Consider the following 18,062-nt stretch of genomic DNA (forward strand, 5'->3'; position numbering starts at 1 on the left):
GGCACACCGTCCTAGCGCTGGTTGTCCGACACCGCTCGATCCGTAGAAACCGTTGACATCGCACGGATAGTAGACGCAGACTCTGATGAAGTGGTTCTCGAATCGATTGAAATAACAGACGGCTGACTGGCATGCGTACTCGGTCGCTCCTCTTCTTCGTACTCACTCCCATCTCGCATTTCCTCGTCCTCATCTTCACTGGCTTGGCCGGCACTCGCTGCTTCAGTTTCAAGCGCGGTCATGCGATTGACGAATTCCTTCTGCAGTTCTCTAAGCCAAGCTGTCAGGACCTCGCCTTCAAGGACTCCAGTTTGGGCCTGGACAAGATGCTCTTTGAGATTGAGAATGAGTTTACGGCGCTTTTCCTTGAGCACGGTTTTGGACGCTTTCTTCTGTTTCAGGAGATGGCGCTCGAGTTTCTGCGCGACGAACGTGGCGTGTTCGACGACTCCTGGTGGGAGCGGGACGACACGGGCAAGTGTTAGGCCATAGTGAGACTCCCGGACGGCACCTGGGGCTATTCGGTACAGCATTGTCATGCTTTCGTTGCTCTCCAGCTGAACTTGTATTAGAAGGTTTGACGGAACTTTTGGGTAACTCTCACCTCGACTGCCAAGTGCAGGTTCAGCACTCCAGCGCGTTCATTCATGATAGTCGCCAGGTCCTTGAAATGTGTCGCAAACCATACGAGAGCCTGCTAGAGATTGAGTAATGCTCCCAATTACTCAACAGCTACTCACTTTGCTGGACAGAAGAGCTTCTGCGATAGCCAAGGCGATAGCTAATCCATCTCTGGTGCTGGTGCCTCGACCCAACTCGTCCACGATGACGCTGATAGCTGGTCAGTACAATGTCGTTCGTCAAACATAGTCTCGAGACGTACATGCCACGTCGGTCAACATTTCGCAAGATGAATGCGATTTCTTTCATCTCTGCTGCAAAAGTCGACACATTGGTTTCGATGTTGTCATCCATACCCAGCCGAGCAAAGAGCTGATGCAAAATAGGAAATGAGGCGTAGGAAGCAGGGACACTGTGTTCAGTCAGTAACTTCATCAACTTCAAAACCACAAAATCTTACTAGCACCCGATCTGAGCCATGATTGACATCAGTGCAACAGAACGGATGTAAGTGCTCTTCCCACTCATATTGCAACCAGTGATGAGCTGGAGCCGAGTCTGCTGGGTAGCGTAGACATCATTCGGCACAAACTTTGTTTGCATGATCTTCTCTTTCATGGGGTGTCGACCAGATTTGATAGCGAGCGTATCTGTAAGCTGCGGTCGGGCTGCGAACATGTCAGCAGAGAGACTCCATGCTTTACTCGAGATTGAGTCGCTTACTGTAGTCGTTGATCGTCACAAGCTGTGCAAACGAAGCCACCTAACACAATGAGCAAACTTGGTTGGTTGTAGAGGCGAAACTTCACATACCATGTCGAGTAATGCGATAGCTTCGCAAATCTTGAACATGATCGATATGTGGCTACGAACCTCCTCAATAAGAGCCTCAACAGCTTGGTCACCTGAAGGTGTAAGCAATCGCATGACTTGTGCGCCATGAGGGACGAACTTACTCATCAAGATTACTTCTTGATGCGACACATTGATCTGTGATGTTAGTAAGTTTTTGGTAGTGCAATATCAACCGTACCTTTTGGTTGCGCTTCATCAGCTCCAACGTCTGGCACTCGAAGTTGTTTTTTCGACGGACGACATTGGTGAATACAGGCGGTAAGTCTCTCCCGTCAAGTTCAGATACTGGAATCTTGATGTAGAACTGACGTGCATTCTCATACTTGAGATCGAGTTGAATGTCGTATTCCTCTGGAATGGGTTAGCACTACGGTTAGACATGCACAATGGGCGGCGACGTACGGCCCAGTTCGGTGCAATGTTGGTACGTATCTTCAGTGGCTTCCTTGTACGTAGTACGGGCAACGTCGAGGAGGCCGTTGACCCCAGATTTGATGGCATAAGTGCGTTGATTCCTCAGTTCAAGGGGTTGTCTAGCGTAAGTGGTGTCCTCGTTGATAACGCCATCAATGAGCTCTTGCACAGGGACTATATTCTCGGGAGCGCAAAGCTAGAAGGGTAGCTTAGAGAAAGTATCTCTAGTACCACATGTATACGCACCTCACGAATGTTGTTCAACATGCTTGATGCTGCTCCAGTGAGAGCTTCGAAAATAGGGTTCACGGAAGTCACGAACTGCTTGAGCATGATGACTTGGTTTATTGCGGACTCGGTCGTCTGCAGAGTTGATTTGCTGGGTGAGACGATGAGCTGGATGTATTTTAGCAAATACGAAACCTCTCCGCAGAGGCCACGCTCACCGCAGTCAGTATTCTATCAGCGTCTAGGAAATTCTTCAATGCTATGGCGTGTCAGAAGAGAACAATGTACTACAAGACAAATCACCGACCCGCCCTAGTTGCAAAGAACATCTCTTCCTTTGTGGTCAGTTCATCGACTGCAGTGTATCGAGTGTTGAGCACATCCGGATCGGTGAGTGGCTGTAGGATGTTGTTTCGCAGAAGGCGTGCTCCCATTGGTGTCAACGTTTCGTTCAAGAGTCCAAACAAGCAGTCTTTCGATTTGGGATTCTGCAAGTTCTGGACCAGCTCGAGAGAGTAGATGGTGGACACATCAATCATCATGGATCCTTCCGAAGGCTCGTATCTCATTCTGAGCGAGTGGAACGAGAACAACATTCCCAAACCTAAGTCGATGTATTTGAGAGCCTGTAAAAGGTCTCAGTCAGTCATCGATACGGCAAGGCACCCACTTACCGCTGCAATGCAGCAGACGGCATAATAGTTGCCAGCGACCGAGATTTTGATGGATTCGACATCTTCTTTGAATGCTAGAGACTGTATGTACTCGTATCCGGTTGACTCGGCCCAGTAGCGACGGTCAAGCAGTGTTAGTTTACTGTCAATATCCTCGAGATTCTCCTCTATGATAGAAAAGAGCTTCGACTTGGGGCTCGCTGCAGTAGAGACGATGAGGATCTCAGAAGGTCCATACACCTTCAACTTGTGAATCGTTCGAACATACGTCTGACTGTCACAGATTTGACACAGCACAGCTTCTGCTGTATCGAGGTTCACAAAAGCTAAGCCGACTGTTGGCGAAATTCCACGCGACTCGGCAATGGCACACACGACGTTCTGGGCTTCGATCCTGGCGATGGTTGATGCACCAGTTCTTGGCCGAGCAGTCGAAGGTCTACCAGTTCCCTTGCGTGTTCCTGGACCAGATGTTGTGGTTGTGTAGTCACCATATGCATAAGATGTGGACGCTGAGGTGCTGTAGGAGGTCGAGGGCCTGAATCGCTGAGACATGATTAGTGCTGTGCAATTAGTCGTTGATCGATCGTCTCATTCGCATCGCCAGCTCTCGAAGCTTCAAAGGACGCACTGAGGTGAAAGATATCAGACGACGACGCGTGATGGAGGAGCTGTGACGCTTAGGGATAGCGCGAAAATATAGCGCGCCTGCTATCGATAACGCGAATTTTTTGGAAAGTCGCATTTGCAGTGGGGTTGGCTTCTGCATCTTGCGACAATCAGCTGCTGCAGAAGACTTTCTCCGACGGCAACTGAGAAGACGATACCATGGCCACCCAATACCCACCCCCATCGAAGCGCCAAAAGCGCGCACGAGCAGAACTCGCGCGCGAACAGCAAGACGTCGACACGACAATCCCAGATGGCACAGTACGAGTGCGCTTCGTCGACCAGGCCACAGGCGAAAGCGGCAGTCTCCCCGTCCTTACTGTTCAGCTCTCGCAAGCTTCAACCAAGAACCTCGAGATCCTGCTCAACAATCTGAAAGACCAAGCCGACGACCAGATCCCATATCGTTTCTTCCCCGACGGAACAACCGAGGCGCTTGGAGACAAGGAGGACTTGTACAATGCTTTGGTGAAGCCAGGGAAGGCCTCGGCGGAAAGCGAGATTGTGTTGCAATATGCGCCGCAGGCTGTCTTCAGGGTGAAGGCTGTGTCGAGATGCGCTGCAGCCATCTCAGGACATGGAGATAACATTCTGGCGGTGCAGTTCTCGCCTGTGAACTCGACGCGCATGGCGAGCGGAAGTGGAGACAAGATGGTCAGGGTATGGGACTGCGATACTGGAACGCCTGTGCACACATTGAAAGGCCACTCAAGGTGGGTGCTTGCCGTTAGCTATTCTCCAGATGGCTCACTGTTGGCGTCCGGAGGCTACGACAACGAAGTCAGGATATGGGAGCCAGAAAGCGGGAAGCAGATTGGAGGAGCTCTGAAAGGACACACAAACTTCATCACATCACTCTCCTGGGAACCATATCACCTACAGGAGCCTGGTCGCCCGAGGGTAGCGTCGTCTTCAAAAGACGGCACAGTACGAGTCTGGGATGCGGTAGGAGGCAGAATCGACTTCGCACTTTCTGGACACAAGGGCAGTGTAACGTGCGTCAAATGGGGCGGTACTGGACGTATCTACACCTCATCCCACGACAAAACGATCAAAGTCTGGAACGCTGCAACAGGCACGCTTGTCAACACGTTGTCAGGCCACGCGCATTGGGTCAATCACCTCGCTCTTTCGACTGAATTCGTCTTGCGAACTTCATACCACGACCACACACGGAAGGTCCCCGCCTCTCCCGAAGAGAAGCTTGCGAAAGCAAAGTTACGATTCGAAAAAGCTGCTACAATAAACGGCGAGATTGTGGAACGTCTGGCCACAGCGTCCGAGGATTGCACAATCATTCTCTGGACTCCTCTGACCAGTCCGAAGCCAGTAACGCGGATGACTGGCCACCAGAAACAGATCAACCAAGTTACATTCTCGCCGGACGGCGCTCTCTTGGCTTCAGCAGCCTGGGACAATCACGTCAAGCTCTGGTCGGCCAGGGATGGAAAGTTCCTCAACACGTTAAGAGCACATGTGGGCCCTGTATACATGACCTGCTTTTCTGCCGACAGCCGGTTGTTAGCGAGTTGCAGCAAGGACACGACCCTCAAGGTGTGGGATATGAGGACTGGCAAGATGAAGGAGGACCTCCCAGGACACAAGGATCAGGTGTTTGCATTGGACTGGAGTCCAGATGGCGACAAAGTTGGCAGTGGAGGAGCGGACAAGCAAGTGAGGATATGGAGAAACTGAAGGACATGTCGCGATCGTTTAGAAAAGTGTTTAGCTTGGAGATACCCAGACGTCAAAATCCGGAGTCGTTTTCTTCACGGTCTACCAATGTGGGTAAGACACAATCGCACAAGCTAAGTGAATCAGGTTTGTAGCACCGAGATACAGTCGGGTGCCTGAGACCTCATCAGGCAATATTGGTTCGCCAACCTCTTGCATATGCGCGCCAAGATCTGGGGCATAAAAGCTTGGTTCAGATCCACCCCACGCTCATGCATATAATCTGGACCCACGCTTCACAGATATTGAGACGCTATCAGAGCGCATTACGAGTGAGGCATTTGTGACTGGACGCACTACTGTTGACGGGTTCTGGGGCTGCATTGCGCGGGAGATTCGTCGGCCCATCTGTCAGCGCAGATAAGGTGCATCTATGACATATGTGCAGCGGTCTGGATACGGAAACGGCTAGGCAGTGGACAATGCAAGGGTGGTGCATGGGTGCACGGCGGCGGCATGCAGCAGCTTAGCCGAAGCGTTTGCGGAGCTGGAGGTGTTTGTACAAGACACAACGATGGATAGAGCTGTGCGTGGAGATTAATAGAGAGATGTAAAAGCACTTGTTCGTGTTTCTCGATGAATTGGTCCCTAAGAAGTAGTCCAATCGCGGTGTTTACAGGATAACTCGCCGACGATCTTCCACTTACGATGAAATGATGAAGCTCTCCACTGGCTTCAATAGCTAATAGCTTTAAGCTTAGCGCGATTCCCGTGTTGTCCCAACCTCTTTCTCCTCATCAACCCATCGCAACATCCTCATCCGCATCTCTCTTCCTCACCAAGCTCGCCTCACCGTCTCTCCAACCCCCCGCGACTCAGTAAGTACCCATTTTTCGTTGTCCAGACAATCGAATCCCACGCGCATGCAAGCGTATTCCCGGCGCCGTCGTCGGGGCCGCACGGCCAGAGCAACCAAACAAAATGCCTCAATTTACCTGAAGAAATTTTCGCGCCTTTAAAAGCGGAGCGAGGCCCGTTGGGTTGTTTCTCTTGTTGTTGATGCTCTGATTGTTGCTCTGTCTTGCTCTTCCATCGATTTCACTATCGCGCCGCTCTTCCAGTTGATCATTCGCGCTGACCAGCTCTCTTCTCGACAACACAGCTTCCGCAAGCTTCAGTTAGCCGGATCTCCTGTCTCAAATCGCCTGATCATCTTCCGACCAGTTAAAGGTATGCTCAACCGTCGATTTCCATGGGCAATTGGCTCGCAACAGTGGCTATCGCTTCTCTCCGACGAGCTCGCGTTGCGCCAACGGGTCCTCTGCACCAATTACGTGACAAAGGACGCGTCTCCGCGTTTTGCGACCTCTTGCAACATACTATTCAAGTAATCAGTACTGACTGTCTTGTGCTTCAGAAAACCCACATTCACAATGGCCGCCATCAACATGTCCATCGCTTCCCGTAGCGAGTACGCCGTGCACCAGCTGATGAAGCGCAAGAACTGGGCGCAGCGCGAAGTCGGTGTCGTCCTCGTTCTCTGCATCGTCTTCCTGGTCTTCTGCCTGCTCATTGCCGTGTTCATCAACAAGAGGGTATGTCATCAGCACGTCTGAACCATCACAAGGGGACTATATTAACGCGTCATTACAGAAGAACGCTGCCCGTGCTGGCGCCGCTCCCGTTTAAGCGACAATCCGCAGTCGAGTGGAGTCGAGATGGTCGAAGAGAGGAACAGATTGGTGAATAGGATGCAACGACGATGCGATACTGGTGGGATTTGGATGAGAAAGAGTCGGGAATGATATCTATGTTCCTGTATAATGTGTTTAGTATGCTGGTTTCTTGCATGGAAGATCCCTTTGCACCGCGCTGGGGATCACGCCTGGGACGAAAGGTTGTGGTAATGATAAGATACCTCCAATGAGCAATTTTCAATCGACGTGTTACGCGTTTCTAGTCTATGCCAGTTCCCGGCGCACTTGTTCAACTATGTTGTTCGTTCTACAACTCATCGACTACTCAGGAACTGGAAGTGCCTCGCCATCCAGGCTCAGCTGTCACTGCTTGAACTGATGTCGGTTCCGCCAAGCACACTGAACATCTCGAACAAAGTCCGTCGCCTCCGGGAAACGTACAAAGGTAAGTCGAGCTCACGCGACCTTTTGTCGCGTTAGTGGAGACTTCTCCATCGGCATCTCAATCGCGCCCACCGATCCGGCGAGCCGAGGGTACCGCGTCCGAACACGCATGACGCATACTCGACCACCATACCACACCAATGCATCAACATCCACAACTGCACCTTCTACTTGCAGGATTTTGGAGACTGCTTGCACAATCAAGACTAGACTCACTGACAGAGTGAATACACTAAAGGCAAACATAAGGCCTACATCAATTGATTAAGTCCGTACTGTACAATGAAGCAAGATATGGACCACATCTCAAGGCTGAAGAAAGACTACCCATGGATCCAAACGCCCCTCATCGTCGGCGCTCCCATGCGCCTCATCGCATTAGCAGACATGGCAGTTGAGATTTCAAAAGCCGGTACAGCACGCTCATCTCACCAACACCAAACCAACCAGCAAGTCCCCTTCTAACATACACATACACACACAGGAGGCATAGGTTTCATCGGCGCTGGAACAGACGTCTCAGACCTATCCACACACCTCGAGCACGCGCAAACCCTGCTCTCCCGCACCGCTCTCGCCTCCTCATCAAACACACTCCCCATTGGCATAGGCTTTATAAATTGGGGTGCTGACCTCGCCGCCTCGATCGCGCTGATCGCGCAGTACCGGCCCAGCGCAGTATGGTTCTTCGCGCCGGCGTCGTCCGCATCGCTCGCAGACTGGACGGCGCAGACACGGCGCGCCAGCCCGCACACCAAGATCTGGGTCCAGGTGGGGTGCGTGCGCGACGCTGTCGATGTGGTGCGTGAGGTACAACCAGACGTGCTCGTCGTGCAGGGCACAGATGCAGGGGGCCACGGTCTTGCGCGCGGCGCATCGCTTGTCAGCCTGCTGCCCGAGACCATCGACACGCTGGCTGCGCTGGAGAAGAAAACAGAAGACGGGAGTTACATGCCCCCCACCATCCTAGCCGCAGGCGGCATCGCCGAGTCGCGCGGCGTACTCGCAGCACTCTCCCTTGGCGCCGCCGGCGTAGTAATGGGCACGCGCTTCCTCGCCGCACCCGAAGCGCAGATCTCGCGCGGCTATCAGGCAGAGATCCTGCGCGCGGGCGACGGCGGGCAGACGACTGTGCGGACTAAAGTGTATGACACGCTGCGGGGCACGACGGGGTGGGCGGAGACGCACAATGCGCGGGGGGTGATTAACCGGGGGTATGTGGATGCTGAGGCGGGGATGGCGGAGGAGGAAGGGCGTAGGCTTTATGCGCTGGAGATGCAGAGGGGGGATGGGGCGTGGGGCGTGGACGGCAGAATGACGACGTATGCGGGTAGTTCTGTGGGGCTTGTGAGGGAGGTCAAGGGAGCAGGGGAGATTGTTAGGGAGGTTAGGGAGGGGGTGAGGGCGGTGTTGGATGTTGTTTCGGCGAGGCTGTGAGTGTTGGAGAGAAGAGGATTGTATGGGATGAGACAAGATACAATGGAATAAAATAAGGCGAGAGATAATTGAAACTGCAGAGCACTCCCTCATCAATAAAACATAAATACAACTTCGAACTCTCGTATCATTATTACACATGTCTAACTATTACCATGTCAATATCCCAAATAGTCTAAAGCACCTGGTCCCACCCAACCCACCACCAGGAAGCCATGAAACGAATCCATATCTACATCATGACCGCTCGTTAGATCCAGTACCGGTAAACACCATCTACAACCCCTTGCTCCTCCTCTCCCACTCCACCACCGCCGGCGAAAGCGGTCTCGAGAACAAACTCGAGTAGTCCGTGCCCACGATGTCCTTGCTGCCACCAGGGTTCCTCATCTTGAATTCGCGCACAAACGCCACAAGGATGGTTTGCAGCTGCAGATACGCGAACTGCTCGCCGATACACCTATGTCGGCCGGCGCCGAATGGCAAGTATGGCGAGTTCGTGCCCTTAGATACGACACCCCAGCCGTAGTCGATGTTCTCCTCGTCCTTGTTTACAACCTCTTCGAAGCTTGCGTCGGCGTCCCAGCGATGAGGGTCCCATACTGCAGGGTTGACAAAGTGAGTATCGAGTTGTGCGGAGAAACCAGGCGAGGACATAAGGGTGTGCGAAGTGGGGACAGTGTAGTTTGTTCCGTCAACGACGAGAGGCTGCTTGACTTTGCGCATGATAGAGTGGATTGGAGCATGAATGCGGAGGGTCTCCTTGACAATCTGCGCATGAAGAGGAAGCCTTTGGAGATCCTCGTAGGTAAGTGCTGGAAGGTCATCGCCCAAGACAGATTTTTGCTCGGCGAGAAGTTCCTCGATAAGGTGAGAGTTCTGCGCCAGACGGAGCAGGATCCAGGCAATTGTCGACGAGGAGGAGTGCTGACCAGCCATAAGCAGCGCAATCATGATGCCAGCGATTTCATGCTCAGGGACTTGGGTTCCATCCTTGTACTTGCAGTCCATGAGATGCCAGATCATGTCGTGTTCCTTGCGTTCCTCGCCCGCTCTCCTCTTGCGAACAATATCCGAGTAGAGCTTGATCATCGTCTCGTGCGCATTGTCTCGCGCGCGGTTGTGTGGAAGCGGTGCCCAGGAAAGCATGAAGTTGACGGGTGAGAAACCCATGTCCAGATCGTGGTATAGTTCGGCGAACTTGGAGTCGAAGGCGTTGCGGATCTCCTGGCCCTGGAGGGAGCGGGATGCAGTGTAGATGGTGAGCTCGGCCATGACTTTGGGGACGTTGAATGAACCCTGTTGTCCCTTGAAGTCCTTGTGGCGCTTGAAGAAATCGTCTACTTCCTGTGTGATCAGAACCACGTAGGAACGGAGGGCGTCTGTCGTGAGACCAAACTTGACGAACTGTTGCTCGCGTTAGTGGTGCACTATGTATAGGGGGACTGCGTGCTCACCTTCTTCTGCTCCATGAGCTTCGAGTTGGGGCAGTCGTACACTACATCCTTTCCAAAGACAGGAGTGGTGAGCGGGCTGTAGATCTCCTCGGCGTTGACGTCCTTGCTCTTGCCGTTTAGGATGAAGTTATTGCCCACCGTGTCCAAGCACACGGTCATCTTGCGGCCAAGGAGAATGAAGGTGAAGACGTTGCCGTACTTCTTGTGATTCGCGAAGAAGAACCCGTACGGGTCCATGCCATACGTGATAGTGTTTCCGATCACGGGCAGCCAGTGGAACACGAGAGGCGGCTCATTTGGGTTCTTGAGCAGCAGTTGCTTCAAGATGTTGAGGACGATGGCGACGAGGATAAAGGAGGCGAAGCCGGTGGCAGCGACGACGGGGAAGGACGAGTTGGACGTGAAGTTGCCCAATGGGCCGGCGATATCAGCGACGACACCCATACTGCGAGGGAGAGGGATGAGAAGACAACGAGTGTGTTGTTATCACAGAGGCGGTGTCGTTCTAATAAATTTCCTACGAAGTTGCGGCCAACACTCGGGCCAATCACCCATCACTGTGTCCGCTCCAGCGATCAGCCTTGGCAGGGACAGTCCCACTTATATCGGACCATTAACGAACCGTACCACGCCATTGCGTACAATCGCGTACCGTAAAGACTGCCCTGTCATTCGTCGAGTGCATGTATCTGCTCATGTCATTCCAGCATAACATATACCAGCTGCTTTAGGCAGAAAATGACATTCGATTAAGCGTACGCTCGGCTTGTAAAAGATTCTGGGCTACAAAATGCCCCACTGAAACCCCCATTACTGTATCATACATGAACTCCCAAGGAACACCAGCCACTAGAAAACCATGACTGCGCCGTTGAACACGCGGCGTGGAAAATACCCTCACAAGAACTGAATCGCCTTCCACATCTTCTCAAATGTCCTTACTTGAAGCAGATGCGGCATCCGGATTTGTGGGATAGTGCGAGCCATCGTGTGACTCCGCGTATAGCACTTCGTCGCCCTTTCCGCCCATCTCGATAAACTCTTTAGGGTGTCGTTCGTTCGCAGGATGTACTTCCTTGAAGCCCGCCTCGGCCACTTTCTTGGCCCCATGGGTGATGTTCTTCTCGTAAACCTTGACCGCATCTTGCCCCTCGGCGCCCTTGATAACCCGCGTCACCTTGATGTCGTTGACGCTACTAAGCATAGTCCGCTCTCGTTGTACTTTCCGCTTCGAGAAGTCGAGACCGGCAATGGCTCCAGTCAAGCCATCGGTGCTGTCGTTAGGATTGATTTTGTTGTTTAGAGTAACCCATGGATGTTGCAGACATTCGTCAATCGTGATCCGTTGGTCGACGTCTCTAGTCAGCATGCGGTCGATAAGATCAAGCGCAGGGTCGCCGACTGAATCCCAGTACGGCGAGGGATAGTCGAATCGGGCCTCTCTGATTTGTTGGGAGAGCGTGTAAGGGTTGTCTGGGCTGTAGAGCTCGTCGGAGAAGGGAGGGAATCCGCATAAGCAGATGTACAGCACGACGCCCAACGACCAAACGTCAACAGCGCGAGTGTAGCGACGGTGGTTGGAATTTTCCAGGATTTCAGGTGCAACGTCTATGAGAGATTAGCTTCGACTCAGCATACGGAGCGATCAAACATACATGATGGGGTGCCGCATCTGTCTTAAGTTAGCACGGATTTCAAACGTTTGAAGTGTATCCCAACTTACAATGTGGTTGTGAACGACTCCTCGCCGATAATCTTCGCAAGCCCGAAGTCGGCCAACTTGATGTGTAATTCTTTGTCGGTAAGCAAGATGTTCTCCGGTTTGATGTCGCGGTGAACGATATTGCGTTCATGCTGGGAACGGTGAGCAGAGTACAGTTGTAAGGAGCATCGTACATACCAAGTACTTAACCGCCTGAAACAGCTGCACGAACACCTTCCGCGTCTCCGACTCACTCAACTTCTGCTTCATCACTATCCAGTTGAACAGCTCACCCTCAGTTGCCAGTTCAAGAACGAGATAGACTCCATCGTCCTCGTCGTATGTGTCCTTAAGACAGAGTAGAGTTGGATGGCTGATCCCCATGAGTACAGCAATTTCTTGCTGCAAACCCTCAACCTTGGATCTCTCGCCAGGGCCGGATCGCTTCTCAAACTTCTTGACCGCATAGCGTATGCCCGAAGACTTTTCTATGCACAGATATACAGACGCAAAATGGCCCTTGCCCAGCTGCTCCTGGATGGTGTACTGTTGGCGAAATCCGTGCGTGTTGCGCTGTCGTGGGTATCGGAATACGTAGCGAGCTTCGTCCAGAATTGCAATCTCGTCGCCTTCTTTCAACACTCGCCGCTTGTTCCTCCCGACTATGGCCTCGTTGACGAACGTTCCGTTGCCAGAAAGATCTTCCAGCACCGCAACAGCATCTCCACCCTTGTTCTCAGTAAATAGGAGGCAATGTCGGTTCGAGACGGTAGGTGACTCGAGTATGCGGTCTATGGGATGCGTCAGCCCTAACTCCAAGACAATCGCTAAGGTCATGACCTACCGCATTCGCGATGTCGTCCAATGAGGTATCCACTTGCGTTGACGCCTTTCTCCTTTTTCTCCTTCTCGTATATCTCTTCCTGACGCTTGTACTCCTCCGTAGACACCTTGTCCTTCCCGGTCGTCTGGCCGACCATGCTCTGAGGAACTGGACAGCCCTCTCGGCGACGCAGCACAAGGGTGTCGCCTGATTTGTCGTCCAACGGCACGAGATAGCCCCATACTTGCTCGCCTTCCTCGTCGTCTACTGCGTACGTTCGTGGGTCGGGAGGGTAGACGCATTGGGAGAAGGGCTGCGTGTCTGACGGGGGTGAAGAGAGGCCGCCCGGGCCGCGCGGTTGCGAGTGTGTCTGCTTTCCATTGGGAGGAGTGACGGTGCCTTCCTTGAAGTCTTCTGACGCCGTGGATTCCTTGTGTGTGATAGGCGACGGCAGCTGCCCCTGTTTGAGATGGCTCTTGTGGGGCGTCGGCGAGGGTTGGCGCTGGGAGCGACGAGCTTTCTTAGGTTCGACAACTTCGCCTTGCGATTGCTGTCAGTCGACGCGTTAGCAGGCAGTCCATTGGCTGGTCTAGACAGCTCGCAACGTACGCGACTTCGCTTCAACTGGCTCTTTTCCGTTTGCGCCGGCATCTTGACTGTGAGACGGGATGTGGTCAAGGCGGAGGGAGACCAGAGCGATCGCGAATTAGGAAGCCGTGTAGGCAGTCAAGGGCGTGGTGATTACAAAGAATAGAAACGTTTAGGAGCGGTAGGATCCACGGCTAAACTTTTGATGGGGATGATGCCTTGTCGATCTAGGCAGCGCAGCCACGCAGCCAAGCCGGGTGGTGTTCTCGGACATTTCGGTGGCGAATCCCTGGAAGTCACTGTCTATCGTCCGAGCCTTTACTCGTTGCACTTTTGATGCATCGACTGTGCAGCGCTCCATTGATGATAAAACATGGCTACAAAAGAGGTGCTAATATTTAGTATACATGACAATAGAGGCTTGTTTATAGTGATAAAAACTGAGCAGACAAATGTTCCCATTTGGCAGCTTCGTCTCATTCCATGACTGAATCAAACGAACGTCCCATCAAACACCATCACGAAATGCTTTCCTCTTTCCCCCACTTATCAGACTCCGAGTTCAACGGAGCATGCCAGCATCTCCTCGACAGATTCCATCTCCACAGCCATCAACAAGAAACATGGCTATCAGTCGACCTCCTCCACCAGTCCGAGACGACATATCTCAGAATCACCACAGCACTGCTCAGTCCACAAACCACCCACATAGAAGCCAATAACCTCACCTCACACGACGAACTAGAGGACGACGCTGATGAAGAAACCCTCACACCCACTGCACCACCTGACCCAACCATCCACAACTCCATCATCCTCTCACCCACGTACCGCGTCCCTGTTCTCTACATCCATATTTCAGACTCGCAGCACCGCTACCCGCCCACAATGATTAATCTCTACTCCTACATCATCCCTCCGCAATTCAAGGTGCAGACTGAGCATGTCGGTGTTATGGGGGGCATTACTGTTACGGATCATCCGGTCACGAACAGCCCGGTCTTCTTCATCCACCCGTGTCGAACGGCGGAAGTCATGCAGGCCATTGTGGGGGAGAGGGAAGTGAGTGCTGGGGAGTACTTGATGTTGTGGATTGGAGCATTGGGGAAGTGTGTTGGACTCAATGTACCGTTGGCACTGATGCGAGAGAATGAAACCAAGTAATTCCGCACAAACAGCAAGACACTTCTCAATGAGGGCCTATGAATGAACCGTATATGCAGATGCTGTACATATCCTACAAGACTCCACACACTACAAGGATACAATACACGTTCATCCACAACCGCAGATCTATATCCGCAACCTAACACTCGACCTCTCCAACTCCCCAATATTCCCCATGCCTGCCAAACTCCACTTCTCACTCACGAAACCATCATCAACACGGTGTCTCAACATGCCGCTCTCGGCGTAGTACTCCATGATGCTCCTCGCCTCCTCCTTGCTCAGTCCCCCAACCTTGATCACATCCAGCTCCTTCCCACTGCTGCTCTTCAGGTCTTTCAGTGCCTCCATAACCCGCACATCGACTTTCTTGTATGGGTTCCACTGCGGGATGTCATCTGGTTGCGTCTGGCGCGCCTGTGCAGCTTCAATGCAAAAGTCGAGGGCGGAGGAAGTGGGTGCATTCGAGCGAGATGTTGCGCCCAGGACAAGACCGCCGTTGGGGAGCTGCTTCGTGCCGGAGAGGTGGTCGACGAAGTGGCGGACGATGGTGAGGTCGTGTGCGTGGATCGGTTTTACGTCTGCGGACAAGTACTCGGAGTTGCGCATAACATGGGAGAGTCCATCGAGGGCGAGGAGTACTGGAGGGCGGCCGGGCTGTGAGAGTTCCTGCCAGAGGGCAGTGAAGACGGACCAGGAGGCCTCTGGGTTGTTGGTTCCGAGTGCAACGAGGTCTTTGAGGGAGGCGTTCGCCGGCAGGGGAACGGGCAGGTCAGGCTTTGTAGCAATTTTTGTAGATTCAAGGAGACGCGCATTGGACTTGAGAATCTGCTGGAGGAGGCTCGCAGTGTAGGTGTCTTGGGTGTATTGGGTTGGTTGCGAGCCCTCGAGAGGCGCGTACTCGGTGTGAGCGTTGACAATGTCCTGGGCTAAGAGCAGTCAGCATGGCGGTTCTAGATTAAGAGTGAAAGGCGTCTCTACCTTCTGGGAGGTTGATAACAAACCAGTCCCTAAGGTAGCCCATGGTCAAGCCTTGCAGCAGCAGCGTGCTCTTCCCACTCATCCTCTCCCCCGCGAGGATCCTCCGCACGGTCTTCTTTTGCTCTCCCGTGGCCGAGTCTTCCACCTCCTTGAACAGCGCGGCCAGCTGAACCGTCTCCTTCCTCATCAACACAGCCGGCCGCCGGAAGAAACTCCATCCCTGGTTTGTCTTGAACGCCTCGACGGCTCTCAGCGCATCCACCACCTTCTCTGGCAGGCCCATGACGCGCCCCTCATTCTGCTCGCCCAGGACATTCGACTTGTCGAGATCCTTCAGGGACGACACCTCCAGGGCGTTGTTGTTGCTGAGCACAATGCGCTTCCGCAACGCCTTGCGCTCGCCTTGTGCCGGTCGCTTGCCCGAGTCTCCGACAGCGGCCTTCTTGCCCTTTTTGGTGTTCAGCGACTTGACACCCTTCTTCGGGGCTGCTGTCTGGCCTTTTCTCTTGGGTGAGGGGTTCGCATAGCGGGCGGCGGATGTGGAAAAGCATGCTACTCGTGGATGCAGCAATCGCGGTGCAATTGCGGCGTGGGCGGCCTTGTCAAGGGACAGCTGCGAGAAACTACGCAGACAGATTGGGGACGGCATGGTAGCAACACGAGACCCCAGGCCTCCGCAATGGCTGATCTGATGCAGCCCTCGTCGGGGTTGGCGATGCACCCAAAAAGCTCGGAGGTCCGCCACGCTAGCTCGCTGTTCTGGGCTAGCTCGCTCGCCTTGTCTCCAAAAAAATATCTGCCTCGAACGGCGCAACGGTTCGCTACGACATCACGCCAAAGACTCTCTCAAACCTCCGACATGTCTGACACGGAAATGGACGGTGGCATCGCGCTGCAGGCACCTTCGCCCACGCAGTCACAGCTCGCCGACAAAATCAACGGCGGCGCAATGGACGTCAAGTCGGTTGCAGACTCGACTGTGAGCAGCAGACTGTACGTTCTTCCACCATCCACTCTCACCGCAGATTGCTCACACCTCCAGGCCAATTACCGTGAATAAGCCTACGCCATTCACTTTCGACCTGGGCAACCTCCTCGCCAACGACCCTAATCCTGTGCCCGCCAACGCAGACGAAGAAACTCTCACTGCCACTGCTCGTGACGCAGCGCAAGCCATAATCAACCAGCTCCTCTCCACCTGCGAAGTCAAATCTACCTCGGATGGCGTGCACCTTGTTCTCCCCGCGCCCTCAACGCCGCTTCCCCGCGAGAAACCCATTCCTAAGGCCAAGGAGCAGACCAAATGGGAGCGCTTTGCTGCCAAGAAGGGTATCAAAGACAAGAAGCGTGAGGGCAAGATGGTCTACGACGATGCCAGTGGGGAGTGGGTACCCAAATGGGGCTACAAGGGCAAGAACAAGGATGGCGACAACCAGTGGCTGGTCGAGGTCGACGAGAAGAAAGAGCAAGAGACGGGCGAGGCTCACGACGAGAGGGCCGAGGGCAGGCGGGAGCGGAAAGAAAGGGTTAGGAGGAACGAGAGGAAGCAGCGTGCCAACGACCGAAACTCTCGAAAGAATGGTTAGGGAGATGGAGAGGCTGGGGTTTGAGTAGAATGGAAAGATGGAGCAACGCTTTTTCATGATTTGCATTGGGTGGCGTTATCATTCTGGGGATATATCCGACTTTACGGGCGTATGTGGTCAAAAGCTTCAATGCACAGCTCTTTCGCATCTCTGAAGATACAAGAAACGGGAAGTTGCCGAGAAAGGATGAGGAGACGGAGGTTGAGCTTATCTAAAATATCCAAGACTTTACAATCGCCATCACATTGCTAACTGTTGCCCAACGCAATTTTCCTTCTCGAAGCATTCGGACTCTAGTATCACTGTACTCTTTATCTCTCAACAGCCAAGATGTTTTGAAGCTCGCAACCATTCAGCTAAGTATGCTCAACAAAAGTTCCTTCCCTATGCCAGGCGCATACAAGGACACGGTCTAGTGTTCCATCACACACATTATCTGCGCGCCGTCCATTTAAGCCTATAGCAACGCTCAGCATTGGCTCGCACAGTTCCTCTCCATAAAATCCAATATGAAAAGTGCTTGCTATCATGTTGATTCGAATTCTCCACTCCTCCCTGAACTCTCTCTAATGCGTTACTATCACCAAAACAGCAGGAGCAACAGACACGCTTATCGTCAACCCCGTTTTGCACATGGCACATCCCAACACAACACAGCACAGCACGCATTGCGATACTCGCCCGAACCTTTCTTCCTTTTCCTTCACCCTCTCCACCCACACCCCCACCCAAAACGTCCAAAGAAACAACGCCCCAACCAGCCCCTGCAAAAAGCTTAGCGCTAACCCCGCACCCTATTGGTTCTCGCCACTCCTCCCCACAGCGCCCAATGCTTCTTTTCTCGGCATCATGACGTGGGAATATCGCAACTCCAAAAACGCCCATTCAAATTTTACACCGATGAAGAGAAGTGCCCTTTTGGACAGACAGCTCATGCTTGGCTTTAACCGTTCTTACTTAATCAGAGAATCATGCGCTCATAGTGAGCAGGCCTGGAAACATAGTATGTGATGAGCGTTGTGGGGATTAATGAGCGCTAAGTCTG

General features: G+C 53.0%; 8 protein-coding genes across 8 annotated transcripts; 5 read left to right on the forward strand and 3 right to left on the reverse strand.

The window, feature by feature from the left end:
* Positions 1 to 11: 11 nt before the first annotated feature.
* P153DRAFT_281114 (uncharacterized protein) lies at positions 12 to 3,347 on the reverse strand (the record flags this gene model as incomplete). Its single annotated transcript, XM_033663127.1, has 14 exons — positions 12 to 557; positions 605 to 694; positions 741 to 831; positions 884 to 1,033; positions 1,082 to 1,289; positions 1,345 to 1,384; positions 1,435 to 1,526; positions 1,591 to 1,592; positions 1,650 to 1,827; positions 1,879 to 2,086; positions 2,137 to 2,286; positions 2,337 to 2,377; positions 2,426 to 2,744; positions 2,793 to 3,347. The coding sequence occupies 14 exons, from the start codon at positions 3,345 to 3,347 to the stop codon at positions 12 to 14; spliced, it is 2,670 nt and encodes an 889-aa protein (XP_033528546.1).
* A 273-nt stretch (positions 3,348 to 3,620) lies between these two features.
* P153DRAFT_381341 (F-box/WD repeat-containing protein pof1) lies at positions 3,621 to 5,156 on the forward strand (the record flags this gene model as incomplete). The annotated part of the gene is made up of 1 exon (XM_033670036.1): positions 3,621 to 5,156. One exon carries the CDS (start codon positions 3,621 to 3,623, stop codon positions 5,154 to 5,156), a length of 1,536 nt encoding a protein of 511 aa, XP_033528547.1.
* A 1,105-nt stretch (positions 5,157 to 6,261) lies between these two features.
* Positions 6,262 to 7,109, forward strand: P153DRAFT_363147 (uncharacterized protein). The gene is made up of 3 exons (XM_033667308.1): positions 6,262 to 6,365; positions 6,553 to 6,730; positions 6,789 to 7,109. Exons 2-3 carry the CDS (start codon positions 6,569 to 6,571, stop codon positions 6,822 to 6,824), a joined length of 198 nt encoding a protein of 65 aa, XP_033528548.1. The 5' UTR covers positions 6,262 to 6,365; positions 6,553 to 6,568; the 3' UTR covers positions 6,825 to 7,109.
* Positions 7,110 to 7,400: 291 nt separating this feature from the next.
* On the forward strand, positions 7,401 to 8,713 carry P153DRAFT_419914 (inosine monophosphate dehydrogenase; the record flags this gene model as incomplete). Its single annotated transcript, XM_033672212.1, has 2 exons — positions 7,401 to 7,688; positions 7,761 to 8,713. The coding sequence occupies exons 1-2, from the start codon at positions 7,559 to 7,561 to the stop codon at positions 8,711 to 8,713; spliced, it is 1,083 nt and encodes a 360-aa protein (XP_033528549.1). The 5' UTR covers positions 7,401 to 7,558.
* Positions 8,714 to 8,719: 6 nt separating this feature from the next.
* On the reverse strand, positions 8,720 to 13,504 carry P153DRAFT_428001 (lanosterol 14-alpha-demethylase). Its single transcript, XM_033672698.1, has 9 exons — positions 13,305 to 13,504; positions 12,717 to 13,245; positions 12,071 to 12,663; positions 11,894 to 12,024; positions 11,826 to 11,842; positions 11,113 to 11,778; positions 10,823 to 10,859; positions 10,171 to 10,615; positions 8,720 to 10,120 (listed from the first exon to the last, which is right to left on the reverse strand). The coding sequence occupies exons 1-9, from the start codon at positions 13,344 to 13,346 to the stop codon at positions 8,990 to 8,992; spliced, it is 3,591 nt and encodes a 1,196-aa protein (XP_033528550.1). The 5' UTR covers positions 13,347 to 13,504; the 3' UTR covers positions 8,720 to 8,989.
* A 304-nt stretch (positions 13,505 to 13,808) lies between these two features.
* P153DRAFT_280972 (uncharacterized protein) lies at positions 13,809 to 14,447 on the forward strand (the record flags this gene model as incomplete). The annotated part of the gene is made up of 1 exon (XM_033663112.1): positions 13,809 to 14,447. One exon carries the CDS (start codon positions 13,809 to 13,811, stop codon positions 14,445 to 14,447), a length of 639 nt encoding a protein of 212 aa, XP_033528551.1.
* Positions 14,359 to 16,130, reverse strand: P153DRAFT_331039 (uncharacterized protein). Its single transcript, XM_033665455.1, has 2 exons — positions 15,432 to 16,130; positions 14,359 to 15,379 (listed from the first exon to the last, which is right to left on the reverse strand). The coding sequence occupies exons 1-2, from the start codon at positions 16,078 to 16,080 to the stop codon at positions 14,577 to 14,579; spliced, it is 1,452 nt and encodes a 483-aa protein (XP_033528552.1). The 5' UTR covers positions 16,081 to 16,130; the 3' UTR covers positions 14,359 to 14,576.
* Positions 16,131 to 16,245: 115 nt separating this feature from the next.
* On the forward strand, positions 16,246 to 17,277 carry P153DRAFT_307091 (RRS1-domain-containing protein). Its single transcript, XM_033664651.1, has 2 exons — positions 16,246 to 16,424; positions 16,474 to 17,277. Exons 1-2 carry the CDS (start codon positions 16,291 to 16,293, stop codon positions 17,015 to 17,017), a joined length of 678 nt encoding a protein of 225 aa, XP_033528553.1. The 5' UTR covers positions 16,246 to 16,290; the 3' UTR covers positions 17,018 to 17,277.
* The last annotated feature ends 785 nt before the right edge of the window (positions 17,278 to 18,062 follow it).

The sequence above is a fragment of the Dothidotthia symphoricarpi genome, assembly GCF_010015815.1.
Source record: "Dothidotthia symphoricarpi CBS 119687 unplaced genomic scaffold P153scaffold_2, whole genome shotgun sequence".
NCBI lineage: Eukaryota > Fungi > Ascomycota > Dothideomycetes > Pleosporales > Dothidotthiaceae > Dothidotthia > Dothidotthia symphoricarpi.